Source organism: Bombus vancouverensis, chromosome 2 (genome assembly GCF_051014615.1).
Source record: "Bombus vancouverensis nearcticus chromosome 2, iyBomVanc1_principal, whole genome shotgun sequence".
Taxonomy (NCBI): Eukaryota; Metazoa; Arthropoda; class Insecta; order Hymenoptera; family Apidae; genus Bombus; species Bombus vancouverensis.
In genome coordinates, this window is record NC_134912.1 from 21,770,573 (window position 1) to 21,798,499 (window position 27,927).

The 27,927-nt window shown below is 42.9% G+C and overlaps 3 protein-coding genes across 6 annotated transcripts in view; 1 reads left to right on the top strand and 2 right to left on the bottom strand.

Annotated features, from left to right (window-relative positions):
• Positions 1 to 1,394: 1,394 nt before the first annotated feature.
• Positions 1,395 to 27,927, top strand: part of LOC117162372 (elongation factor-like GTPase 1) — a 29,098-nt gene continuing 2,565 nt past the window's right edge. The window contains exons 1-4 of one of the 2 annotated variants that reach the window (XM_076625445.1): positions 1,395 to 1,611; positions 1,700 to 4,996; positions 5,157 to 5,282; positions 5,537 to 5,688. In XM_076625445.1, the coding sequence (XP_076481560.1) occupies positions 2,412 to 4,996; positions 5,157 to 5,282; positions 5,537 to 5,688 (2,863 nt within the window). In that variant the 5' untranslated portion in view covers positions 1,395 to 1,611; positions 1,700 to 2,411. Of the gene's footprint in view, positions 4,997 to 5,156; positions 5,283 to 5,536; positions 5,689 to 27,927 lie in introns of both variants that reach the window. The other variant, XM_033344253.2, reaches the window with a different exon arrangement.
• dsx-c73A (doublesex cognate 73A) lies at positions 5,763 to 16,368 on the bottom strand. 2 transcript variants are annotated; one of them, XM_033344272.2, is made up of 6 exons: positions 15,845 to 16,368; positions 12,339 to 13,188; positions 8,506 to 8,760; positions 7,426 to 7,576; positions 7,186 to 7,308; positions 5,763 to 7,091 (listed from the first exon to the last, which is right to left on the bottom strand). In XM_033344272.2, the coding sequence occupies exons 2-6, from the start codon at positions 13,101 to 13,103 to the stop codon at positions 6,973 to 6,975; spliced, it is 1,413 nt and encodes a 470-aa protein (XP_033200163.2). In that variant the 5' UTR covers positions 13,104 to 13,188; positions 15,845 to 16,368; the 3' UTR covers positions 5,763 to 6,972. The 2 variants fall into 2 exon arrangements, with proteins under 2 accessions (XP_033200163.2, XP_076481591.1); XM_076625476.1 differs by lacking the exon at positions 15,845 to 16,368 and adding an exon at positions 13,881 to 14,217.
• Positions 18,952 to 25,476, bottom strand: aos (protein argos). 2 transcript variants are annotated; one of them, XM_033344276.2, is made up of 4 exons: positions 23,951 to 25,476; positions 20,670 to 20,890; positions 20,358 to 20,529; positions 18,952 to 20,123 (listed from the first exon to the last, which is right to left on the bottom strand). In XM_033344276.2, exons 1-4 carry the CDS (start codon positions 24,257 to 24,259, stop codon positions 19,875 to 19,877), a joined length of 951 nt encoding a protein of 316 aa, XP_033200167.1. In that variant the 5' UTR covers positions 24,260 to 25,476; the 3' UTR covers positions 18,952 to 19,874. The 2 variants fall into 2 exon arrangements, with proteins under 2 accessions (XP_033200167.1, XP_033200168.2); XM_033344277.2 differs by having other exon boundaries at positions 19,982 to 20,123; positions 20,612 to 20,890; positions 23,951 to 25,446.

The window sequence follows — 27,927 nt, forward strand, 5'->3', positions numbered from 1 at the left end:
GTTACATGTATGTATATTGCTCGTACATATCTTTAGAAATGAAACAGATTATATACTAAAATACTATTATTATCGTTTTAAAAAATCGGAAAAATATAAGAAACGATATTTTAATAGATTTTGTACCTATTCGTTGATGATTCGTTCCACGCAATACGCATTCAATGCGCTTGTTTTAACCATTGACTAAATGCAGAGTAGATCATCAACGTCACGTGAAATTTCCTGTCTCGCATTCTGAAATATCGACTTCGAAAGAAATCAGAAATCATTTCTTACTTTCTCTTGTACAAAACTGTTACGGCGAATATAAGAATTATGTTCGACTCGATCGTTGGAAGTAATAAAAATGGACTTGTCATCTTACGGGATATCGCGTTGCATGTAATACTATAATATCATTGGGTAAGATCGGTGTACGTGACCAGTGAGGAAATGAGAGTGCCAACGCTCGCAGTTCTAGCTTTTTCACAGTACAGGTGCTGCACCGTGCAGCCAAGTGCTGAATTTAATCCACGTTATCATATACAAGAACCTATAAAGTTAGGAATCTGCCCTGTCTGGTTGCATCCTGGCATAGACAAGAACCTATTGAATTCCACGCTACAAAAATTTCATATTCGTGCATCTACTTTTCTATATAAGTCGAGATAGGCGAGTATAAAAACGACAAAATCGTGCAATAATGAAACTAATTGTAAGTTATCTAAGAAAAAGAAATTAATCGTTTATTATATTTTTGAACGATGACACGTATAAAGCAGGGTTAGAAATAGTTTAGTTTGCTATTAGTCGATGCATAAGTTATACAATATCTATTTTGTAATAGCAGAAAGCAATCTCTACTACTTCTAACCCTGTTTTATACGTGTCATCGTTTAAAAATATAATAAACGATTAATTTCTCTTTCTTAGGCAACTTACAATTAGTTTCATTATTGCGCGGTTTTGTCATTCTTATATTCGTCTATCACGAATAGAAAAGTAGATATGAACTTTTCCGTAAAATCGTACAAGTGAATAAGTTCTGGTAGCGTGGAAATCAATAGGTTCTTGTCTATGCTAGGGTGCAACCAAACAGGGCAGATCCCTAACTTTATAGGTTCTTGTATACGCTAACGTAGACTAAACTGTTGCATTTGGCCGCATGGTCGCAGTCCACTAATCCAGGAACAGCCAGATCCATAAGAGTGAGCAGCACTCTCGTTTCCTCTCTGACGTTGTATACGTTGACACGACTACTTGACCAAATATATCGACCACCGACTTGAAATTATACGAGCCTTTCTATCTGTGCATAGCATATCTCCAGTTTGTACTGTGATACTGACCGTATGAATCATAGATTTTATTGCGCCCGCTATAATTTATAACGTCGCGTCGATCGCCACAGTAGGTAGTCGAGAAGGAGGATCAGAGATGGCGCGAAGCCGTATTCCATGTGCGCGTGTGCATTTGTTATATAACAAGTAACAGACGATTTATAACCGAAATTTTCTTCCGTGATATTTTAACGCCTTTGATCAATTTTTGCCAATAGTATTGGTCAATTACGATTGTTTGCAAGCGATCTTCATTATTCGTTAATAAAAATAATTGCGTGCGTTCAAAGTAATTGGAATATTTATCTGACGTTGTGTGTTACGTTCAGATACGTGATTCTTGGTGTACACTAACATTTCCATACGTTTTTCACTAGCCGAATCTGTTTGCTGGCCAAAACAAGCAATGCATTGATGCAGAAGATTTAGTCTTTTGCAAAGGGTGGCGGAAAATCGTAGAAAGTAATTGATCAAGACACAAGACGATATACTTCATTAATGATCCTAACCTATGAACGCGAGGAAAAGTGTGAAAACCATTTTTCCTTTCTCGAATATATGTCTGGAGGGATTGATAAAAAGACAGATACTTACAACGGTCGATCGTTGGCCAATAAACTACTCGTGTTGCGGCCGATCAAGCAACCGAAACGAGTGGCATATTGTGGAACACGACGACGTTCAACAAAGCTACGATACGTCATTCTGTTTAACGGACGCTATGTATTGTGGAAAGAAAATAAAGTGAAATAGTGTTTACCATCGTTTTTATGCTGTGTATATAAGTATACATATATATGTATATGTATATGTATATGTATATCTGTGTGTGTGTATATGCATATGTATATATATATATATTTATATTTATATTTATATCCGTAAGCGCATCGTACATAGGAAAATATATCGTACGTCGAAATTTCTTTCTCTTGTACTTACATACGTCGTTTCACACAAACTTCAAGACTTTGACTTATTATCCACGTTGTATTTTATACATGCACGTTTATCGATACTTTGAACGTTCGTATCATTTACATTTGCTTGTAAATTAATGATAATCATATAATCGCAATTAATCGCATAATGCGGTTTATTAGCGCAGAAAAATTAACGGAGATTCAAAGGAAACCAGCTAATATACGAAACATCTGTATATTAGCTCACGTAGATCATGGTAAAACCACTTTGGCGGACTCTCTGGTTGCTAGCAATGGAATCATCTCTAATAAGCTCGCGGGTAAATTACGCTATTTGGACAGCCGTCCCGACGAGCAACTTCGAGGAATTACGATGAAATCAAGCTGCATCGCTCTTTATCACAAGTATAATCATCAAGAATGTGCTATCAATTTGATCGATTCTCCTGGACACGTGGACTTTGCTTCCGAAGTGTCCACAGCTGTGAGACTATGCGACGGTGCTATTATCGTGGTCGACGTGGTAGAAGGCGTGTGCCCGCAGACACGGAGCGCCTTGTCTACCTCTTACGCGGAAGGTTTAAAGCCAATTTTATTATTGAACAAAATAGACAGATTAATTACAGAAATGAAATTGTCACCGTTGGATGCTTACGTGCATTTAACGCAGGTTTTAGAACAGGTGAATGCTGTAATGGGAGAGCTGTTTGCCAGTGACATAATGGAGCGGGAAGAAAAGGAGGAGTTGAAAAAGGAAACGGCGAAAAAGGAGAGCATCTCTGAAAGGAGTATAGCGGATTGGCAGTCCGTACTAGAAGAGATAGACGACTCTACGTTATATTTCTCTCCGGAGCAAGGTAACGTCTTGTTTTGCAGCGCTACGGATGGCTGGGGATTCGGTGTTAAAGAATTTGCCAATATATTTTCGGCGAAATTGGGCTTTAGCGAGAAAGTTCTATCAAAGACGCTTTGGGGAGATTATTACGTAAACACCAAGACCAAGAGAATAATGAGAGGAGCTCAAGAGAAAGCGAAGAAGCCTCTGTTCGTTCAACTTATATTGGATAACCTTTGGGCTCTGTATGAAACGATAACCGTTCGCAAGGATAAAGACAAGGTAGCGTGGATGGCCGAAAGATTGGGTATAACATTGACAAACAGGGATTTGAGGCACACGGATGCCAAGGCTCAATTACAGGCAGTCTGTTCTCAATGGCTACCTCTGGCTCGTGCGTGTCTCGACGCCATATGCGACAAAATTCCAGCACCGGATAACTTAACTTCGGAAAAGGTAGAACGTTTACTCAGCGGAAACTTTGATTTCTCTACGTTGCCAGAGGAAACGCAACGATTGAAGGAAACGTTTCTAGCCTGCGATCCTTCCCCTCGTTCACCTGTCGTTGTATTCATTTCGAAAATGTTTCCGCTAGAGAAGAAGATGTTGCCGGAGAATAAACCAAAACCGTTGACGTCCGAAGAGTTGGCTGATCGAAGGGAAATGGCACGAACGAAGCACGCGGAGAAAATGACGAAGGAGCAACGATCGACGGAGCAAGTCGGAGAGTCGCAACGGGACGCGAATATCGGCAAGTTTGATCCGAGTGACGGGAGCGGAGGATCGGAAAGCGCCGTTTCGATTTCCGAAGAAATCCACGGAGAAGATGAACATTCGGAAACTACGTTAATAGCGTTCGCCCGAATATATTCCGGATGTCTGGAAGAAGGAAGCGTCGTGTATGTTCTAGGACCGAAACACGATCCGCGCGAAATATTGAAAGGACAAAGGAGAGGAGCAGGCGAGTTAGTACCGATAGACGAGGACGTCGTGTCGAAAAGCTCGAAGCTCGGAAAACACGTGACAAGAGTTACCATACGAAAACTGTACCTTCTAATGGGTAGAGAATTGGAACCGACGAACAAAGTATTTGCTGGTAACGTATTTGGAATCGGCGATTTGGAGGATTACGTATTAAAAACGGCAACGCTTTCCACCACTATCGCTTGTCCATCTTTCTCAGAGTTGACTTCGCTCGGTGTACCGATAATGCGAGTGGCTCTGGAGCCGAAACATCCGAACGATTTGCAACCGTTGATCAATGGGTTAAAATTACTTAATCAGGCGGATGCCTGTGCCGTCGTTCACATTCAAGAGACTGGGGAAATCGTATTAAGCACCGCCGGAGAAGTGCATTTGGAGAGATGTTTGGAAGATTTAAAGTTATGTTACGCGAAAGTCGATGTAAACGTGTCGGAGCCTATCGTACCGTTTAGAGAAACGGTCGTGCCTCCACCGAAGGTCGATATGGTGAACGAAGCGATCGAGAAGAAAGCCGAAGACGTTAGTCTCGCTTCTTGGACGGCGAATCGACAGTGTTACTTTGAAATCGATGCGAGACCTTTACCCGATAAAGTGACCAAGATTTTGGAAAAGAACGCCGATTTAATAAAGGCGTTCTATCACCATTATGGTAGATCGCGTTCAGAAAAGGAGGAGAAAGAAACGGAAAAGATTACGAACGATCGTGAAATGGAATCGTTAGGCACGATGTCGGAGAGGAAGCAACGCGCGTTAGAATCGTTGAGAAGCGAGTTGGCCGGTGCGTTTCGAGAAGCGGGGGAAGAAGACGCGTTAGACAAAATATGGTCGTTCGGGCCACGAAACTGCGGACCTAATATCTTGTTGAACGAAACCGATTATAAGCAGAGGAAATTTTGGGAAAGCCACTCAAAGTCTATGGATCCACGTGCTCCGTAAGTAATCATCGATACGACGAAAACTAGTACACTGGTAACCGTCCGCCCTTCCTTCTTTTCTTTCGTTGATCGACAAAATACTCGCACGTTAACTATAAACTCTATTCAAATAAATATAATGAATATTATTATCGTTAACATTATCTACCATGTCTAGTTACGAGAGCAGCATGGTCAATGGTTTCCAATTAGCAACGCTCGCCGGACCTCTCTGCGAAGAGCCTATGATGGGTGTCTGTTTCGTCGTGAAAAAGTGGGAAATTAATAATCAAGATTCACAAAGGTATATCGCTTCATAAAGCTTGATATTGCGTATTAAACCCGACGTATTACCCGAATGAACAAACTAAACGAAATTAACGCTTCAATTTCACAAGCATCATCGTCTCTTTCCTTGCGCCGTTCTTTTCTCGCCTTTCACGCTTGCATTTTCCTTGCGTCGTTACGTTTTAACGTTTCAACGTTTCAACGTTTCAACGTCTCTAATCAGCTAATAAAATCGAATATCGTTTGAAAAATAAAAACCTGTGTTATTAGCGAAAATGGCAGCCAGAATCAAGGACACATGGATGGCGGTCATTTGATGTCAGCATGCAAAGAAGCTTGCCGTCGTGCGTTTAATTCGAGACACCCTCGATTAGTTACTCCGATGTATAGCTGCAGCGTCCTAGTCAATTCGGACGTACTGGGTAAGTTCGATTTCGTTTTCATTTAACGATAATTACGTTGATTCGGATATATCGTCGAATTTTCGTGTCGTCGCTTAAAATACTTTCGCTTCGACCGTCCGTCGCAACGACTCTTCTCAACTTTTCGGGTATACGGTCGTTTATACGATGGTTGCAAAATATCAGGATGGTTTAACGAGGTGTCGACACTCTTTCTTCAAAGAGACAAGAATTTAAAAAAAAAAAAACACCTAAACAGATTACACGTTGAATGACACACACAGACACACACACACACGTGCAAGGGATTAGGTAAAAAACGAATAACAGAATATTTTACTATCAAAAAATCTGGTTTGTATGTTTCATTAATTCGGCACGATCTCTTTCACGACTTCTTTCTCAACGCGAATTCACCCAAGTACGATTCACGCGATCGAAATCTGTATAGTAGGACATAATATTTTTTAATTTAACACGATGCGCTTCTTCTCGTAGGATTTAGAAAGAGAGACGGCGATGATGTTCGTTCGCAACGTTGTTACGATATTTTTGTTACCGCGTAATCTGTAATCGATACTTGTATTCGCGAGTCTATCTTACAGAATTGCGTAACATATTAACGATACAATGATTCTGCGAGCGCAAGAATTTTGACAGCTAGTAAAATACTTGCAGTTGCCTTTTTCATTAATTTTACCGCAGATTCGCCATAAATGGAGACGATAGTATTCGTACGATTAATTCGTTATTTTAATCGGACGTTATTATAAACGGACAACCACCTATAATTTTCCGCTCATCGTACGATACGTTTGACGTTATAATAAATGACGGAATAAAGAAGGTAGTAATGCAAGTAAACGATCGAATTCGTTTAAGGATTTAAGGAAAGAGAGTGACACGTTGAGCGACGACGATACTAGGAATGAAATATTTAACGCTGATCACGTTCGATCGTTATGTAGAATCACGTCGTGTAGTCCAAATTATAACAGACAAATCTACGAAAGGACACAATTACACGCGTTGTCGTTGTTTCAAAGTGTCGGACTCGATGTTATAAACGTGCCTCGGTAGGGATAGATATACATATACATCTAGATACGTATGATATATATAAATAAACGTAAGAAACGGACGAATCGATAAATAAATTGAGGGCGAAGCGAAGCAGAGAGAGGGAGAGAGAGAGAGAGAGAGAAAGAAAGAGAGAGACGCTTATAACGAATAAATAGAAGGATACGCCGCTAAGCATAGTGTCACTGATCGTATCGTCGAAAGTTGTTTGTTCGATCAACGAATCTAGTCCCAAACAGCTATATCCATAAGTTGTTGTACCTTGTACCATGGAAAGTTCAATCGTTCGTTCGTGTTTTCTCTGTCATTGTGAGAATCTTGGGTCATTTCTCGTTGGTGACGATCTGCAAGGAATAAACAGTCAGACAAAAATCGTGTTAATCGTGGATGATTGGAGCCAGCCAGATATTTTCAATATTCTATGGAGATACCAAATACCTGAAAGAGCGCGAGTATACCGCAGTTGTCGACCTTTTCGATTTCCTTGCACGCACATCATCCCGTAAACCCGAATCCCTGGTACACTGGCGTATGTTGGTTGATCGTGACTCATAGGACCCTCTACAACATACGACGTAATTAACGATCCATAGGAAGCGTATAAGACGTATAGACAGTCGAACTCGAACAGTTGCGTTTCTAGCACGATTATGCCGCTTTTCGCATTTACGTACGTACCCAATATGTTGGCATCGGGACAACGACATATCACGAGGTAATGAGACTTTCCCGTTCGCACGTTTTGTAGCGCGAGAAGAGACCAGTCCCTCGGTATTCTACATTCGCGCATTTCCGCCACTGGTTCGCACGTTTTCACCAACGTTAGGGCCTAAAAATCGGTTAACTTTAGATCAGCGTGCCATCCACGTTTATCCCTTTCCACGCTACGTCTATACGTACAAGTATGCACGCGTTCACTACGAATATTTCTATATATTTGCCAGCGTTTGTTAGTTGCTTGGTGTCGTCGAATAATTTCCTCTCAAATAGAAAAATCGTTATTACGAACGATTTCGTTTTCGTTTCGGCGAACGATCGTCGTTTCTTGCATTCTCACCGTGTTCTCTGGCCCGGCAAGCTTCTGCCGTCGCGTCGATCTGCGATCGCGTTTTCTCTCGTATCGCCGATACTTTCGTCGTTTGCTTACGATCGCGTACAATTTGCTTCGAGCCAATGTAACGGACCACGCGTACCATACTCTTTAGATCTTTGAATTTTTAACGTCCTATATGAATCGATGAGATACTGTTAACCGATAACAAAGCGAGAAAGTATTTGTACGCGCAATGTTGATTTATCAAAGAAAGGCAAGTAATGGGAGATTGTCAGTTGCTTTCGCACCGAAACGCCTAGGCGAGGTTTTCTCGTCTTACGATCGATATAACGATCCTATGCTGTCGCATTTTTACTATTACGCTATTATACTATACTATTTATTTTACTCAATCGTCGGCGGTAAATCGGTTACTTTTCGTATTTTTGCCTATATTACGACGACAAGTAGGTATAACGCGTTTAGAAAATACGATAGGTTTGCGAACGCGAACAATACGATTCGAAAGATCGAATCGATTTCCTCCGTTCCGTTACGTCGCGTTACGTTACGTTAAGCGGAACGAGAAGCGTTAACGAGAAGCGTAACGAGAAGCGTAACGAGAAGCGTAACGAGAAGAAGAAGCATCTGACTGGAGAGAAGGTACGCGTAGCAGGCACGGGAATAAAGGACTGGTAAAGCGGATAGAAGGCGAGGCGACTAACCTTGGTTCGAGGGTCGGTGACCAGCTCCGTAGTGTGGAGATCGTCGCTGTCGAGAGAGGCGCTGCAAGGGTCGCGGTATCTTCCTGGACAAGCGCACAGAGGCTGGGTAAAGTTGAGTCTAACGTAAACTGCGTTGCAAACCTGCTGAACAGCGCATTCTGGTAACAAGTAGATGTGCTGATTATGCGGATAGTAATGATACTTGGTTGGTTTTGCGAGAGCTGCGCTCGCACCCTCCGGTAGTCGTACTCCTGTCTGCAAATCGATCAAATAACCAGCGCTTTTATTTCCGCTTCTTTCGTTCGTGCCTTCTTTCGCTTGCTCCTCGAGTCGCTACGCCCCTACTCTATGCATACGTCGCGTGCTAACACTCGTCGTTCGAGTACTTTCAACTTTGCAAATACCCAGCGTTAATCGCGTGTTTAGCGCGTAACAATCGCGCAGACGTGTAAAAGGGGTAAAAGAGGAGAAGAAAAGAGAAGGAAAGGACGCGACTGCGCTAAGAGCGTGGAACGCGGCGGTTAAATAAGAAAACGAAAGAAACGAAATCTAATTTTGCCGAGTCGTGAATCCACGATCGTGATTCTTGGTGGTTCTCGTGAACCACAAACTTGCCGGTTCCATTAGGAGTAACACGATAATATTACTACAGCTACCTATACAATTGCAGGAACACCGAGTCAGAGTCAGTGCCCGTGCCAATTTCAACGTCGATTTTCTATTTGCCAACTTCGAAGAATCTCTTCAACGCGCTTCGAACAATTGGTTTTACGTTACGAATAAACAGCCGCAGCTGTGAATTCAGCGACAGCTATCGTCGCTCTTTCCCTTTTCTTTCCTTACAAAGTTCCGCTCTAGCCGTAGAAAATCAAAGAAAATCAAACGTTCAGAGTGCACATGCTAAACGAAAACCGTAATCGTATTTTCATCGTTACGTTCGATTAGCCGGGGTTAGATCGCGGTCCGATTAGACTAATCGATAGTTGACATTTTCCCTGTGCTACAGTCGCTGGCACGGTATACTTTCGTGATCGACGTGCTAATCGTAATTCCGTTGATCAAAGTTTCCGTTGGTCTACCCTAGATTCCATCGAATCGGATCGGTTTCTCGTCACCGTGACAAGTCCGTTTTATTTCCCATATCGTCAAAGTTTAATCGTTCGTTCGTTCGATCCCACCGCTATCGTATCGCGATCGTTCTCGTTCGACGATTACAGCCAGATCGATAGAAACGGTCCGCTCCTACGTAAGTATCCGCTCGGGCACAAGATCGCGCGAACGTAACGCGTAACATTCGACGACCAGTGTAGTAACGCCATTCGATTCTCCGCATTTATCTAACCTCTTCTTGCTCTTTTCCTTTTCAATGTTTTCTGCTTCTTTTGCTACCGTCACGTTCCACTACCGATATTAACATCGGCCGATCCACTAGCGCGTCACGGTCATGAACACTCGCCCTCCTTTTCAAACGCTAAAGCGAGCAATACGATTCACGTGACAATTTAGTAAAAAAACTTCAACAGTGCTTGATTCAGCGAATATTCGAGTTGAACAACTCGAAACACGGTAGATTGGTAGACTTGCAACCTATGGAACTATACCTGTGTTACAATACTACGATCAAAATCTCCTTTTTCTTCCTACGTTCTACGTATTATACGTTCTACGTTCTACGTAATGCTTGAGCCACGAGCGACTCGAACCGATTCCGAACCCTCGCCTACGTTTCCTTTTCTTTCATTTGATTTATCCTATATATCTCAGTTATCTTTCTTCCCGTCGATTCTTTTATTACCATTACGCGCAACGAATTTCGAACAATTGCCAAATGTTCGGACAATCGGAACGAAAGACGACCGAGCTTGCCGATTAAAAGCAAAATGGATCGTCCGTTCTTGCAACTCGGTCCTCTTTCTTCGATACGTTACCATTTAGAAAAGAAAGATGAAAGGAAAAACGCGAAAGAAATTAAGGAGAAGGAGAAGCACGTTTCAAACGATTCAACATTTACTACTTCGCTACGCGGAAACGGAAATTGTTGTTGTATTTACGATGGATATTGTTACTTGCTCCGTACTACACGACTTTAGCGTGTTACCTCTAGCGCTTCGATGACGTTTGCGTTAACAAACCGAGCCCTTCTTATCGGCTACACGCACGCACGTGTATCCACGCGAACATACAACAAACTGGCAAGTAGACAGTCGTTGGTACCCTTGGCATCCGGAATATCGCGTCGGTTGCACTTTCCTCTTCCATCTCCTTCTTATTTACAAAGCAAAACTTAGCTGGCACGAGTAATCGTCAGTCGCCTAGGTAAAACGTAACTCTTACGATGCAACGTGACAGACAGAACCGTTTTGCATCCGATCCGACCTTTCCATCGTGTCGGATATCTATCGGTAACTGTAATTCGTGGGATGTAAACGAGTTTCATAGGTAATCGTTTGCCGAGTGAAGCGACGCCTATTAAAATAATTACCGGATGACCGGATTGATCGACGATCAAGACGATCAAGATGCATCGAGACGAGAAGGGATAGAGGATAGTAGCGAAAAAGTGAAAGAAGAAACGCAGCGAAACCATGGAAATTGCTGTAAAATAGCCTGGTAATTCTCGGAAGGAAGAAGGAAATAGGCGGAAAAGAAAGAAATTTCTCGTCCACTTTACTATTTATCGATCGTTTCTCTCCAACAAATAACGCCTATATATCTTAATAATAACGGATATTAACCCTTTAAACTCTCTCTCTCTCTCTCTCTCTCTGCCTTTGTTAATGCGTTAAGCACCGTGCGGTAAATTTGCGCTCGAGTCTTGCCAACGTTCGGTAATAGCGAGTCGTGAAAAGTTCAACACGAAACGACCCCTTTTTTACGTTTCCGATCTTCCAACCAGGCGAAATTGCGAAAAGTATAATTTTCCCATGTTCTCCTTTACTACGTGGTATCGTTGTTTCAGTGTGCGCGTCACACAGCGCGTTTTTACCGAGGCTTTGTACGACTCGATACGGTAATCCAACTGTCATCTATCGTCCGTTGACGTCCGACGAAAATTCTAGTTTTTACTCGATACGGACTGCGTGAGCCGGTGCATTAGCAAACCAAAATACCATCGTACCCGTATCGTTCGGCCGATCGCGTTGTTATACCAGATCGAGATCGTACGAAACACGGCTTATTTTTATCAAGCCGAGCGTATGCACGATTTAGCTGGAACGCATCTTTAACCGTGCAACCTAACCGCTTTATAGCAGCGTACTTACGGTACTAACATAGTTATGTATATACGTAGCTTAAACAGTTATACTTTGCACGTGGAACGCTCCGCGAACACAATCTGTTGCGTTTAAAATTATACCAAGCAAGTAGGTAATATGGCTGATTTGAAACGTTTTCTTTCCCGTTTCTGTGAACCACGATCCATTCTTTCGTCTCTGCTGCTTCGATTAATCTCGCCAAAATATCTCGTGTATCGCCTTCGTCGCCTCTCTAACGCCTATCACCTTTTTACCGCACTCTTTACCGCCAAGTGCAGATCGCAGTGCAGATCGATAAAACTGGAGGATAAGACGAGCAACGCTATATACATTTTACAGCTGGTTGCTGGTTTTCTACTTGCGAATACGAAGCATGGAACTCGTGTGCCGCGATATCGAGATATTTTTACCATACTCTACCGATTTTCAAGCCATTTGCCGCATCACAGCCATCGCAAAATCAAAGTCGCTTTAGGCTTTTCAGCGTTGCTGCGCGCGAATACGCGTCTTTCCTAACAAAGTGCCGCTTCTCTCTCGTTATCTTCGTTAGTTTGTCAGAAAGTGGCGTTTACTTACCTCGGTCAGACTAGTGTAGTTTGTCGTCAGCTTAATTTGAGGGCGAATTTTTCCGGGTGATTCTCGCGTCTCCTTCGACCAAGCCGTAGCAGGAGTAGTAACGAATTCGTTCGAGTTCGTGGTGGACTTTTTCGAGGAAGATAGCAAGGTAGCCGTATCTCGATTGGTAGCGATGGTTCTCGAAGAAGCTTCTGTAGGAAACACGCTCAAACTGGTATTAGAAGCGCTGGTATTTAACGCGATTCTCGTGGTCGTGGTCGTTCCGCGGTTGCTCGTCGTTGCTGAACTAAATTCTGTTTTGCTAATTGGCGACGACGAAGAACCGCTCGTTGGGGACGACTCTGTCATTGCCGCGAGAGCATGATCCGTCCAAGCGGATGTCGATGTCGATGTCGATGTCGATGTCGATGTCGATACGGACGTGGTTGATGGCGATGACGGTAAGGACGATGCGAGCACCGCGTTGCTCTCGATAGTAGCTGAAATTCCGAGAGGAAGCGGTTTCGATAGAGTAACGCTGTCCACGTCGTTGTTACCGATAATCTTGGTATCGTTGTTAACGTCGATGCTGTTCTCATCGATGTTCCTACTACCGTTCGGCATAATTGCCGAATCGTTAGATCCGCCCTCCCTCGAATGCAACGACGCCGTCTTGCTTTGCTTCGTCTTGCCCGCATTCTTCGAATTTGCTTGCAATTGCGCCGGTAAAGCTATACATCCAACCGCCAATGGAAGCAACCATATCGCACCTTGGATCGGCTTCATTTCGTTTCGGTGTCTCCGATATCGATCGAATAGATGGAAAAATCAAAGAAAGCGATTCTCTTTCGTGATTTTCTTCTGCTGTCTCCTAAAAATAAAGAGATCGCGATTAGCAATGAACGCGATGCGTCGTCTCTCTCTCTCTCTCTCTGTCTATTTGTCTATCTATCTATCCATCTATCTATCTATCTATCTTTATCTCTCTCGCCAAGTCCGACCTTGTTTCCTAACAAGTACACTCGTCCAATTACTCGATAACCGTATACTGATCGAGTTAATGGGCAAGCGGCGAAATTTGCCACTTTTATTTCCTATGGTGTTGGCGTTTCATCGTTACGACGGGCGTTAACGAACGCACGAATCAGAGATGCAAATTTTTAAAAAGCCAGATATTCCCATTTCTCACGCTTCTCGCCTAGCTTTCACGGTGCGGTGAGAACATCGGTTCGTTTCCTTAAGCGAAAAGAACAAAACGTTGGAAAGAGCGTAGAAGAAGGGAAGAAAGTGAGAAAAGTAAGAAGAAGAAGAAGAAGAAGAAGAAGGAAGATGACAAACGTACGGAGAGAAAGTTGAAGCTCCCTTAACGGTATCTTCCTCGGTAGATTTACGCGTATCGGTATTTTTCTCGGCAGATTTACGTATATCGGTATTTTTCTTCCTAAATTTACGTACATCGGTATTTTCCTCGGCAGAGATTTACGTGTATCGGTGACAAGGCAATATACAGAGGAAACGCAACGTAACGTTACGCATTTGCTTTCTTATGTCGTACATACGTACGTGTGCGTGTTCTCCCCCTCTCTTCGTTGTTTTTCTCTGATAGGCAAATTTTTCTCCTGCTTTCATCTTTTCGCCGCACTTTTTATCTTTAAAATCGTTCGATCGAGCTTCGCGATTCCGACGCGGGACGAAACGCGGCAAACAGCATATGTGAGCGTACGTACGGCAAATACGCGCATAAATACGTTACGTTAATACGCGTTATTTATTATTTACGGGAATCGGTCTTTGTCCGTTTATGAGATCAAGTTGACGATCCGGTTAGACGTTGCATCGCCGTTAGCAGCTAAAACGCGTGGCTACGGGGTGTCGCGGTGGGTAATTATAGCTCGATACGATTCACCACGCGGATGCGGTGAAATCAGGTTAGCGTCTGTTACGTTTCTCGCGAGCCGTTATCTCTCATTGCGTGTTCAAGGCCGCGGCATGCAACAACCGCTAAAATTCAACGAGGCGGCTAACCTAGCTATTTAACATATTATGTATATAATAATATGGTATATCACGTATAGAGAGTGCGTCGCGCAATTGCCAATTCGCCGAGAGATAGGAAAGTATCTATAGTAACCGTGTAGTATCTGTTTGCCTATTGCTTCGCTTTCTTTGCAAGTGTAACGATGCGCTCGAAAAATACAAACGTACTCTTTCCATCCAACGCGTTATCGTTATTCCCATCGACTCGTGGACACATTCCGCGCGAAAAGTCGCTATATCGCTTTTAAAAATCCAATTTTAACCAGCCACCGCTTTAAATCGTCGGTAAAGCTGTTCGATATATATATATATATATACCAATGTTACGTGTTTCGTAAACGTAGAAAAATGAGTTGATACAAATAAAAGAGAAAAAAATGCAATTGCATTCAAAAGAAAAGGCGCATCGTTGCACTTGCAGAGAAAGTAAAGTTTCTCTCCCTATCTCTTACCAAATTCTAGATATTGCCAACCAGTGCCAATCGTCTGACGTACCCTCGCTGCCTCGTTTGTTTATGATTTTTCATTTTTCATTTCCCATTTTCCACTTCTTTTAAACGCGTTAAGACGGTGATATTTTTCCTTGTGTAAATTTCAAGACACTACCACGGCTCGCACCGCGACCTAAATTCAATTAAACGGTTGGAAAGCTTGGCCTCTGTCTCCATTATTTCTCTACGTTTTAAAAATCTTCTACGTCAAATACGATCGCTCGATCGTCCACTTTTCTCGGATATTACCTCGGCTACCTTCCAATCTATCTTATCTAATGGGACTCGCGTTAGAGCACTTGCACGTAGATACGATTTACCTTTAATTAGCCAGCTTCGGTTCACGATCAAATTAACGATACGTTTAAACAAAGTCATATCTGTACGATAAAAGTAAAAAATTATTATTTTCACGATATTACGGATAATCTCGTTGGTTGTTGTCTCGCGATTCGCCACTCGCCACACACGACACACGACACACGTGACGAACGATACGCGTCGCAGACTTGTCCAAATCATAAATCGCAAATTCCTCGTAAACCAAATTGTTCGTTTTTCCAAATACAACGAAGCGTGTCTGTTGACATATACGTGCGTGTATATACGTGTGTCTGGCAAGTTGCACCAGCAGCGCAACTCTCTCTCTCTCTCTCTCTCTCTCTCTCTCTCTCTCGCACACACATTCTCTTCCTGATCAAATGTTTTTAACGATAATTACACGTGGGATACAAAGGGGAAATATCGGTGAGAATTCGGGGCTGCATTTCGAAAAGGTTACTTTCGACTCGTCAAACGCGTACTTTTCCGATCGAGATTATACGTCATCTTGCTTCCATTCTCTTCCATCCACGAAAATCCAACAAACGAACGGATGATCGCATTCTGTCGTTACGATCTCGCGATCGTTGACAGCGAGAAAATGGCTAACCGAATGGAATACGCGTAATCACGGTACGGTAACGATCGAATATCAAGGATAAATATCCCTGAACTCACCCTCCACATCCAAGCACGGCCTCGATTTCGACCAAGATCTTGATGTTGATCTGGGTCTCGACCTCGACCCCGACCCCCAGCCCAACCTCGATCTAGTCTTGACGATTTCGATTCTTCGCAGCTTGATCCGTTATAACAGCGTTAGAACAGCCACGATCTTTCTTCCTGAGAAATATTCGAAAATATCCGCGATACAAACGTTATACCGGATCCTGGTGAAAGAGTGGATCTCGATCGATTCTCCTTCGATTCGACGCAACGTGTCTCCCCCCTCTCTCTCTCTCTCTCTCCCTTTCTCTCTCTCTCTCTCTCTCTCTCTCTCTCTCTCTCCCTCGGTAGAGTCCAGACAGAATCAAACGACGGCGTTGCTGAAATTTTTACGCATGATCTGATGCGTTATTCGAATTAATTTCACCGAATTTCGGGGGAGAAAGAACGTGCGAACGTGCGAAGAGAACTTGTTTGGACAAGCAAGAGAACACCGCGCTTGGACGCGTTTCAGAGTTCCGAATAAGACTGTGAGCCTCGTAGGAGACACGCTGCCTATGAGTCCCGGCTAGTCCCACTTACCAACCAACCAGAGACCCCTCGACTATGCGTGGAATTCTAAGCTGCATCTCCGCCAATCCTCTACCTTCCTTTGCTCCTCCATCGACGCATCTACCTACACACTACCTATCCGCTGAATACTCGCAACCTACCCATGTATACACGGCTTTCATTCTCGTGAACAGAGTGTGCCAAAACGGACAACCGAGAATCGCGAATCATTACAGCAAAATATTACAAGATATCCGTGACAACGTGAAAATCCGATGGTTCGACGAAATAAATTTACCCGAACTTGCTTATTATAATATTATTATATTATAAGGAAATCTTCTTCCTTTCCATTTTTATCTTCTTCTTCTCCATTCTCCTTCTTTCCCGCATCCACGTCTCCCCTATACCCCTCCCCCCCCCCCCCTGGGCATATCGAGTATTATTTTCCTTCCAAGTTTCCAAGCATATACATGCATACGCATACGTTTATTCGATAGATTATTACGATAAATTGGCAAAGAAATCTATCAACAACTTTGGCGATCGATGCGTCGAAATTCGAACGTTCGAGATTTCCTATTTCCTATTTCCTAACATACGGATATCCGAATTCGAATTGAAGAAACTTGTAATAACCGATAGCCGTCCTTCGATCCCGTTGTTCAACGACGCGACAATTCACCGAACGGCAATCTTTTAACAATTCCTTTCATTCCGAGCGTCCATTTACTCGTAACGTCCACTGGTCAAATTCGCTTGGAAAGAGAAAAGCTTGGTTTCTTCGTGCGTCCCGTGAATGCCAGCCATTTTACCTTACGAACGGCTATTTGTTATTACGAATTGCACGAATCAATGAAATTAGTTGCCATCGACGGTAAACGAGTATTCGGAATGTACGCGAACAAAGTTGATCGCGCACGCCCGCCAGCGTTATTCGAAAAAAGCGAAAACGCAAGCAAATCGGAGCATCGATAGCTACGGTACCGCTACTTTTCACGCGTTCCATCCAATACCAGAAAAATATATCGAGCATGAAATCATTCTGGTTCTCATCGGCAACCTAGTTGCTGGTTAACTTTATCGGTGCATCGTTCCAAAACCAGATCATCGAACGATAGATTGGTAGCCTGCCGTGATCTTGTTTTCTCGCATAGATACGCTTAACGTTGGTTTAGACCAACGGCCAGTTGTTTGGTCAAGTAGCAACTAAAGCCGAATTTACGCTCTTACGCTTTGCAGGATTATCGCGCACGATTTTACCAACGAGGACGAAAGCGATATTTTTCCACGAGTCGTTCATAGCGATCGTACGCGGTGAAACGGCATAGGTGAATTCGGCTTTGCTCGCTGCTTCGCTAATTCCAACGCTAATAAACTACTGGCCATGTATCCGAACCAGTCTCTAGCCTCGCATCTCCAAGACGTACGTACATCTTGCCCGATCAACAAATTCAACCACCGGTCTATCTCGGTGTTTGGATTTCTCCGATATACGCATTGGTGTACAGTCGATTCTATTTCTATGTCATCGTATCCGACGTTCTAATTAAACCTGACCATTTCGCTCGAGTGTTCCACTCACCTAACGTATCGGGCTGGTTCGCCACGTATTTACGTATCTGACCCCAGGCTAAACGTTCGTATATTTATCTGCGCCTACGTACGCACGTACACGTACACGCGTGCCTGTTGGCGTTACAATGAAACAACTTTATCAATCCGGTCGATAAGTTTCATTAACTTGCATCGTATTAAAGTTATATCGACGCTAAATTATTACGCATCGCGTACCTGCACGCATAATCGGTTCATAGTCACAGCGATTCGATTAACATACATACATACATACATACAGAAGAAATATAGTTTCGAAGAAGAAAATCAATTTTGAGTCAAAGATATAGCAACGACGTAGCTCTTGAAACACGTAGTAACTATGAAGGCATTTCTGCTTGATTCTAATCCAGAATCCTAACGACAAACGAACGGAAAACGTTAGTACAGTGCTGACAATGAGTTTTCAAACTTTCGCCATCTAGCGTTACACGTTGAAGCGCGATCAACTCTTACGTGCCAAACATCTAGTTTATCGACCATAGAAATGCTCGTTATTTAGATAGAAATGACTGAAAAAAGAAAGAAAAGAAAGAAAAGAAAGAATTCATATTCGTTGTTACGAATTCTTTTTATTATCGTTATTACTACCACTACTAGTACTGTCCCGGATACGTACAATTTTTTCGTATCTGTTGCTCGTTAATTTTTCAGATTAACTTTTCTTTGGTTCGAACACTGAAACGTAATTTGCATCCAACGGCGTTTTGTTTCATCTATCAACCGACGTATCGGGTTTTAGGCGTTGGGTGTCGGCTAGTGCGATGGTAAAGATACTTAGTAGTTATCAATTACCAATTAGTAATCGCTATTGCTACAGCAATTGGAATAACAATAACGGTAGTAGTAACGGTAATAGTAAAATAGTAAAATCGGTTAGGATAATAACAGTTATCGATATAAATAACAAGGTAAGATACGTGATAACGGTACCGATGGAGCTGGTAATGTCGATGATAATGGAATTTGTTTATTTCAATTTTTGTTAAGAATAAAATATTTACAAAAGCGATATTACGTAATAATACAAGTATAATAATACGAAATACAATTTTTTCATAGATAACATCGTTCGTAAAACGTATCGATAGCTAATAGCATTAAAAGTAACGTGTTTAGTTCGATCATATATATATATATACGTAGCAGGTATATACGATACGTACGATCCTATACAATCCGATACAAATAATGTATAACAAACATTTACTATCGACACCGAATAGCAATTGTATCCGATATTTTTCACTTTGAATATATTTTATTTCCCATCGATCTCCGAAACGAAACAAATCTAAATTACTGAAACGCGATGGTTGGATGTACAACGCACGCAGGGAGAATTACTACTACTACTATTACTACTACTACTGCTAGTACTACTACTACTGCTGCTAGTACTACTACTACTATTACTACTGCTGCTGCTAGCACTATTACTACCGCTGCTACTACTACTACTACTAGTAGTAGTACTACTGCTACTACCGTTACTACTATTACTACTACTGCTACTACTGCTGCTACTACTACTGCTACTACTGCTACTACTACTACTATTATTACTACTACTACGTGTTGCAAGTTTCAACTTTTAATACGTTTCATAGGTTTCTACGAATGGACGGTAAACTTATATTTAAAACTGCGAACGAACGGAAATCAGTCGAGGCAACCACTAACAATTTTACCTAGTAATAGTCTTATCGATGCCTCGAAGCAGACATCAGCTTCTGTTCGTGCTCGTTAGAGTCTAGAGAACGCTTTGAAAGTTTTCGAATCGGACTATGCGCGTACGGCCGCAAATATCACAAATTCAACTTCTCCCTCGTTTCGTGATACGTTAGCGCGACACCTTTGAAACTGCTGCTAGTCACACGTTATAAACCGCTTCGGAATGATGCGATTGCGAAGGTACGCAGTATCCGCTGTACGTTTTAATCTCCAAGATGCCGGAGTAAGATCTTGCTGGCAGCGATCCTGGATCTGTGTGTCTCCTTGGACATCGATGACCTTTTGGACACTGGCAAAGAGGCGATGCATTTACCTCTTCGAGTTGCGAGCTCCGTCTCTTACGTACGGTGAACAGTCGGCAAGGTTCCTTATGCTGACAACGGAGTCTCTGAAACATCAATTTTATTCGTAACGATCGACTCGGTTTTATTCGGTTGCTCGCCCCTTTCACCTTTCCTACGATTCGCTCCGCTCCGATCACTCTCGACCTTTCAACATACGCAACGATGATTCCAATGATTCCATGTACATAATCGAATACATGGTACAGATATATCAGTGAACGAGAATGCGGTCGCGGACATGCGAGTAAACGAGTAAACGAGAAAACGAGAAAACTTACGCTTTGCGGAGAACAGGCGAATGCGTATATAAAACCTGGGCTTCCCTCCGCAGACCTGTAAGCCTGCCTTCGAACTAGATAAGGTACGCTGCCTGGCCGACATCGGCAATAAACTCGCTGAACCGTCGCGTTCGCCGGGCCCCCTCCAGGAGCTAAAGTCCAGGTGACGTCTCTGTAAACAGAAAACGGCCATCTTGTGCACAACAGGCGCGTAATAACTCTAGCGGACACGTAAAACATTCGCGAATCGGTACGTTTGATCGTTCCGCTACTTGATATATACTCTCGATTAGACGGACGATCGCGACTAACTTGAAGTAACGACAGATGGGTAGACGTTTCACCGGCTCGCAAAGCTTGTACTGCCTTGTTTTATCGACTATCGTGTGGCCGTCGTCTCCGTGCAAACTGCTGGGGCAGGTACGACCATCCGGGCAACGACATTGTCTCTCGACCCACGGTGATCCGTATAAATCCACCTTGCTACAAACTTGGCTTCGGTCCAAACACTCGGGCAATTCGTCTTCGCTGTCCTGAAAAATCAAAATTAACAAACACGCATCGAGAGCAACGCTTCTGTTCACCCTATTCTCCTCTGTCTCTTCGACGCGCATGCTATTCTTTGTTCGCGGTTAGTTTGCCCGATCCTCTACGTTTTCTCTTCCCCTTTTCCTCTTTCACTTCACCAATCTGGCCTACCCTTTTGACATTTTTTCACTTTATCATCGCTTACCCTTGATTGCTAGCGTGAAAAGTGAAAAGTATTCGAAAAAGATTCGATCGCTCGTTATTCCGCTTTATCGCGCGTAATACGTATAGCATGCACTTTCCTAACGAAGAAATAATTCGGTCCAATCGTTTTATGTCCAATTGGTCGTTCACTCTACTCCCTACGCTCGATTTTAAGCACTAGTCCTCGAACGGTAGGAGTTATTCGACCGAACGAACGAAAAACAACACCGAGATCCGTTAGTCCTTTGAAACGAACACTAATAAAAGCAACAGCAGCACGATCGATAGCGGATCACGGTCGCTGCGTACCGTTCTCAGCTTGACCCCGCTTCGCAAGGAAACGCGTCGCGTTTGGCCTATACCGTATACCGTGTACCGAGTACCGTGTACCCTGTACCGTGTACCGTGTACCGTGTACCGTGTACCGTGTACCGTGTACCGTGTACCGTGTACCGTATACCGTATACCGTATATTCTACACTCGATAGGGATAAAGAATCGGAAATACTATTCCCGATACTTTGCCCAATAATTATAATTTAACGTTTCTCCCTGTTCGTTTTATTCGTCGGTAGACGATCGATCGGTCAATTAAGATTAAACGCTAAACCACGGGTATGCTGCTTAGTCGTATTCCGAGAGGTACCTGTGTTACGATCAAGAAATCGTTCGATCTATTTACCACCTATTTGCCTATTTGGTATCAGGTTAAACCGTTCACTCCACGATTTGATGGATCAATCGTAATTAATTAATCGTATCGCGTTTAACTCGTTGCTATTTCAAAGGATCAGTCACTCGTTTAGCTTTAAGGTGATTAAGTTGACCTCGAGATTCAGTTTTAAAATTCCTTCCCTTCTTTGTCATAGACATTTATACAAACAGATACTCTGCCAGCTTTTCAAAAAAATGCCTTTTAAAGTTTAATTCATCATCTGTATAGATACTTGAACATACATACATGCATCGAAACTATCGAAATACATCGAATAACGTGTCTTTCTATCGTATCGTTACGTTCCACGTACTTGTATTAATCGAAATATTGGTAAATCGATTCGAGCTAATTACACGATTCGGCGGTTGTTTTAACTGCAATCAAAAGTGAATCGAAGAAAATAGAGGGGATTGCGTCGAGTAAGAGAGGAATATACGAGCACGTGCGCGAAACAGAGAAAACGATCGAGCAAAGGAAGTTCTGTGTAACATGGTCAAGAGGTATGTGTCTCCCCTCTCTGTCGAAGAATAGACATCTGGTCTAACTACGCTATTCAAACTGCGTCGGTCAATCCGCTGAATGAGGCAATCACGTACGTCCTGTCGACTCGTCGTTTGCAATCTACGTGCTGCTCGAGCACCTAAGTTAAACTTCTTCTCAAATACCCTTTCTTATTGTTAGACCTTTGCCAGTCTGCGCTTCTGCTTTCTACCCCTCTTCCTTCTCCTCTGCCCCCCCCCATTCACTCTCTCTCTCTCTCTCCTACACCGTCCCCCCTCCCTGTTCCCTTTCTTTCTCTCTAGCCTTTATGCTTGAAAGCATCATCGCATTTAAATATAAGATCGAGGATAGCGAAACACGATGATTAAATTTTGAATTTTCATTTCTCTTTGCTTCGACGATAATAACAAGAATAATAAGAACAAAATCGAGAAGAATAACAAGGACTACTATTTTACTACTATTTATTATTTAACTATTTTGAATTTTTACGATAACGATACTAGATACGAGATCGATCGATCGATCGATCGTTGATATAATAATAATAATAATAATAATAATATATCGGCCAACCAAGTCTCCTTTAAAATGATCCTTCACTTTTCCCACTCCTCGTACCTGCTCGTTACCGATTGTGAATTGCGAGTCCCTTCCGTTCTCCCATATTCCCTTCTCTTCCTTCTGTCCCCCCCCCCGTCCCCCACACACACACACCTTGCCTCTTCGTCTTAACGTTCCCAGAAGATCGTACGTATTAAAACTTCGGTGGCTGCAAACTAAAATGGGATAATAGGGAGACCGGAAAGGCTGTGCGTTCCATCCGGAAATTCTCACGCGTCTCTCGCTTCTCTCATAGCCGCAGTGAAAATGACACCTGGTTCTCGAGCTGTAGTTGTAGTCCCACGCGGCTGGCACGCGTGTGCGTATGCTTGTGCTCGCGCGCTTCCATATATACGCGTATACGTACCCATATATATGCGTTTGGCTATGTATCAGCACACGTTACAGCTAATGACGCAAAAAGTACACGAAGCGATCAATCGGAAGATGCCGCTTACAACATCCTTGCCTATCGCCTTGCATTACTTCTATGAAATTTTATATATGCTTGTTCGTTTCTTTCGCTATTCGCTTAACCAGGTATAGAAATTTCTGCCGTCTCATTAGTTTACATTGCAGGATGACGAGAAGACGAGAATAGCGGAATACAGGAAGAACCAGTACAGAGTAAATAAGATTACTTTAAATGCTAAAATCTCGAGCTGGCGTACTTTTCTGTTTGTATTTTCATCTTTCAAAAACAATTAATCCATCAACGTTGAGCAACGATAAACAGAAATAGAATATTTATAATAGAACTATATATAATAAAACATTTCGATATCACAAAATATTTCTCGTTATCGTTTCTGTGTTACGGATGCCGTAGATGGTGCGCGTATCGTAGTAATTACCGTGTTGCTACTGATTTGAAAACAATTAGTCAAACGATTGCGCAGCTTATTAAGAATAACACGTCCGACGAATGAAACGAACAAAGACGCGAACGACGGTTACGCGGTAACGATGTAATAATTCGTAACAGACAAGCGATAAAAGGGACGATAAGCAGAATCGACGATTTACGACGACAACTTACCCCGATTTGGTAGAGCACCCTGGGCGGCTGATGTAACGTCGGTCGATGGTTCTCTTTCTGATCGATCAAATCGAGTTCGATCGCTGTATCTTCAAACTCCTGTAACTCGGCGAGATGCTTGCCATCATCGAGAGACAAATACTCGTTGAGAAATTTTTCACCGGTTTCATCGAGCTCTACGCCGAGGAGACTACCCTTGCTCTCGCGAACCAGCAATTGCCCGAACATTGCTAGCAAGAAACAGATCAAATCGGCCATCCTTTCGCGCGCACGCGATCCTTCCTGCCTCTCGCGACGATCACCGATCATCCAACAAATATCCAGACCACGATGTAAACAATGCAGTTGCCGATTATCGAATAGAATCGAAAATGAGAAATCAAGATAACAGCATTAACCACGCAATACATTCGGACATGAGGAACAGCATATGCGTGTAAATTTACATATGCGTTCATATATCTCACTATATATGAGCAGCTATATTAGTAGCAGCTATATTAGTAGCAGCACTGCTGTTCGTCGCAAGTATTATTCCTTCTCCATCGTCCATCTATGCATACAGTACTACTATCCATTCGACCACTATCTACCGTCTATCGAACGACTAGTTGACTCTCGTCCTTTCTTATGCCGTTCCAATAAACCTAACGATACTCTATATACCGAATATCGTAGAATTTAATAATGCTTTCAAAACATTCTTTCTAGAGCTTTCAACTTGTTTCTTACAGCTTCCAACTCGATCGCACAAATTAGTCAAAATGTGTACTTGTCGACTTTGTTTATCGATGCTGGATACATAACGTAACAGTAAAATCCACAGAAGAACGAGATCGTTCGATACGTTCGCTCTTATAACGATCAAAAACTAAAAGTCACTTTACAAAAGTCGGAACACTTTGCAAAGGTTGCATCGCGGTTGCCCATCCAACGAATCCAAACAGAGCTTCGAATCTAACTCGTTCTTTCGAACGTGAAACTGAATTTTCCGGTTCTTGGCGTTATCGCACTCAATGAGAAAACACATTCACCGGCAGTGAACAGCAACGTGGCTGACGTTGCACGCTCGCCGAAACAATTACGTTCTACTCGATCGCTACACACGCTCTATCTCGCACTGTATTTTTTGTGTCCTTGCGTTCTCCACGTTCTATCTTCTTTATCATACGTCCTACGTCCTACGTCCTACGTTCTACGTCCTACGTTCTACGTCCTACGTTCTACGTCCTACGTCCTACGTCTTGCGTCTTGCGTCCTACGTCTTGCGTCTTGCGTCCTACGTCTTGCGTCTTGCGTCCTACGTCTTGCGTCCTGCGTCCTACGTCTTGCGTCCTGCGTCCTACGTCTTGCGTCCTGCGTCCTACGTCTTGCGTCCTACGTCTTGCGGCTTGCGTTGTTGACGTGATTTACGTTTTGCAATGCGATTCGATTTAGTCCGAGGTTAAACGGCTCGCAACATTCGTGCTGCACAAGCGTATACTATTCGTTCGACTGGACTTGTAACAGCTAGAGGCAAAACATGAATGAGTCCCCCTTCTCTGCTCTTCTTTTTCCACTCCACTCCATTCCATTCCACTCCACTCTACCCCACTCCATTCTACTCTTCTCCGCGTCACTCCATTCCACTCCACTCCACTCCACTCTACTCCAAACTACTCCAATCCACTCTATTCCCCTCTTTTCGTTCCTCCACCACACTGCTTCCCTCTAGTCCAATCTACTCCATTCCACTCCGCTCCGCTCCACTCCACTCCACTCCACTCCACTCCACTCCACTCCACTCCACTCCACTCCACTCCACACCACTCCGCTCCGCTCCACTCCACTCCACTTCGCTCCACTTTGCTCCATTTCACCGGCTCCCTTCTTTCCTTGTATCCTTACTTACAATTAGACATTTTCCGTTTTGCCCTCTAGTTTCCTTTCCTCTTATATTATATTTTTATTTTATATTTGCTTCATTCTGTCCGAATTTATGGAAAAGTGGTGAAATTTAAATGATTTGACTCTAGTTAGCCAATCGAAATAAACTATAATTGATTATCAAATAAGTAAAAGTATATTGTATCCTGGAGCCGTTTGGAAAGTTTCGGAAATGCAAGTAACCCGATAAAATTAGGTAGTTCTTGGAAAACCGTTCGTATCAAAATTTCCAACGCGATATAGACGGGAAAATAAAAAGAAAATAGTCTACGTTGTACGTGGAAATATCGATGGGAAGAGGTGACGCGAAACAGATAATCGGTGCGGATGCTTACCTACCTACCTAGCAAGTAGGTACTTTTACACACGTATAGTCTGTAGGCGGTGGTTCGCGCGATCCACGCGATCCACGCGATCCACGCGATCATACGTACAATAATATTCTAAAGATGATAATATTCAAATGCTCGAACTCGCCTGTTAAATGGCAAAAGCTTTCTACCTACTTTGACTTTGCCGGTATATTTCCACCGTTCTTTTTTCCCTTTTCTTCGCTGTTATAGCCCGAACCATCCTCCTCTCGATACTCTGCACCTGCGCCCATCGAGTATCTCCCTTTTTCCTAAATATTTCGTTACGCGGTTTCCCACGCGAAAATATTTACACTCGCAAACCAAATTTCTCCCAGCACAATAACGAAAGAGACAGCTGATACGCATCTATGTTTATGGAACGGTTTGCGTATCCTTGGCGTACACCTGAATTTTCCGTCAGCTGGATATTTCTTTCGAGCAAATCTTTACGTTCGAACAAACTCGTGGATTTTCTCTTTCGAAGGATCACGATATTGTACACCCAATATTTCTACCGTACTAGAACGTCGATCCTCGACTTTTATATCTTCTTGTCTCGTGATTAAAAGTCCGCATTTACGTTAATGGCCTGACGCTATATTACTTGCAAACAATAGACGATATACTAAATCCTAACAGATTTTCCAAAGTTCTGATCGTGAGTTTGAGAATCGCTGTTTCATTGATCGACGCCGCAATCCATTCACTCGTACCTTTTTTCTTTTCTTCTACTGCTCTTTATTCTTCTCCTTCTTCCTTCTTCTTCTTCTTCTTCCTCTTCTTCTTCTTTCTCTATCCACCTGCATCGCGTTAGTCTTACTCTCCTCTTATTTGTGAAAACAGATCGAAATGAGACCCAATTCGCTCCGCTCCGCTTCGATCTGATCCAATCCGATCCGATTTGATCCGATTTGATCTTGTCTCGTTTCGTCTCATGCCTACTTTATTTCTATCTTATTCCCTCAACTTTTACATATATTTCGCAACAGATTTCTTTATTATAAATATTATTTAATCGTAACGTATAATCTTAACGAGCAAATCTCGTATCTACTAAATGCTAAATCTGAATGTTTTGCTCTATAGTCTTTATGTAGTTTGTTTCATCGCTATGGTTTCATGTACAATCTTTTAAGGCTTAGACGATACACGTTAAATTTTAGAAGACAACGTTTTACTTCGCGTGGATTTCACATTTAACGAGGAACGATATTCATCGTAACGTTTCAACAAGTTCGCTCTCTTCGTTCGGAGAACCACTGTATGTGGCATGAATGAATTCTTGCTATCGAAGAGGGGAACGAGACTCGGTTACGATTCGGCGAGGAGCTTGAGAGCAAGGTGGGACTGAAAGAGTAGAGCATCGAGATAAAAGTCGCAGAGGGGAATCGTAGAGTTGGACGTATAGTTAGTTAGAGGTGAAACTCTCAACTCTCAACAGTGAGATTGCGGCATGGTAGAGAGTGTGTGTGTGCGCGTGTGTGTGTGAGAGAGAGAGAGAGAGAGAGCGCGAGAGCGCAGCGTATTGGTGTCCATGCCTGTGTATACGGTGAGATCGTAACGTTACGAGTAGGTAAAAAAAGGGGAGATACGCCAGATTCTTGCATGTACCGGCGATGAAAGAAGGATGGAAGAGGACAGGCGAGTGCAGGTGCCGCAACCTACGACCGGAAACTATCCTCCTTGCTGCGACTTTTA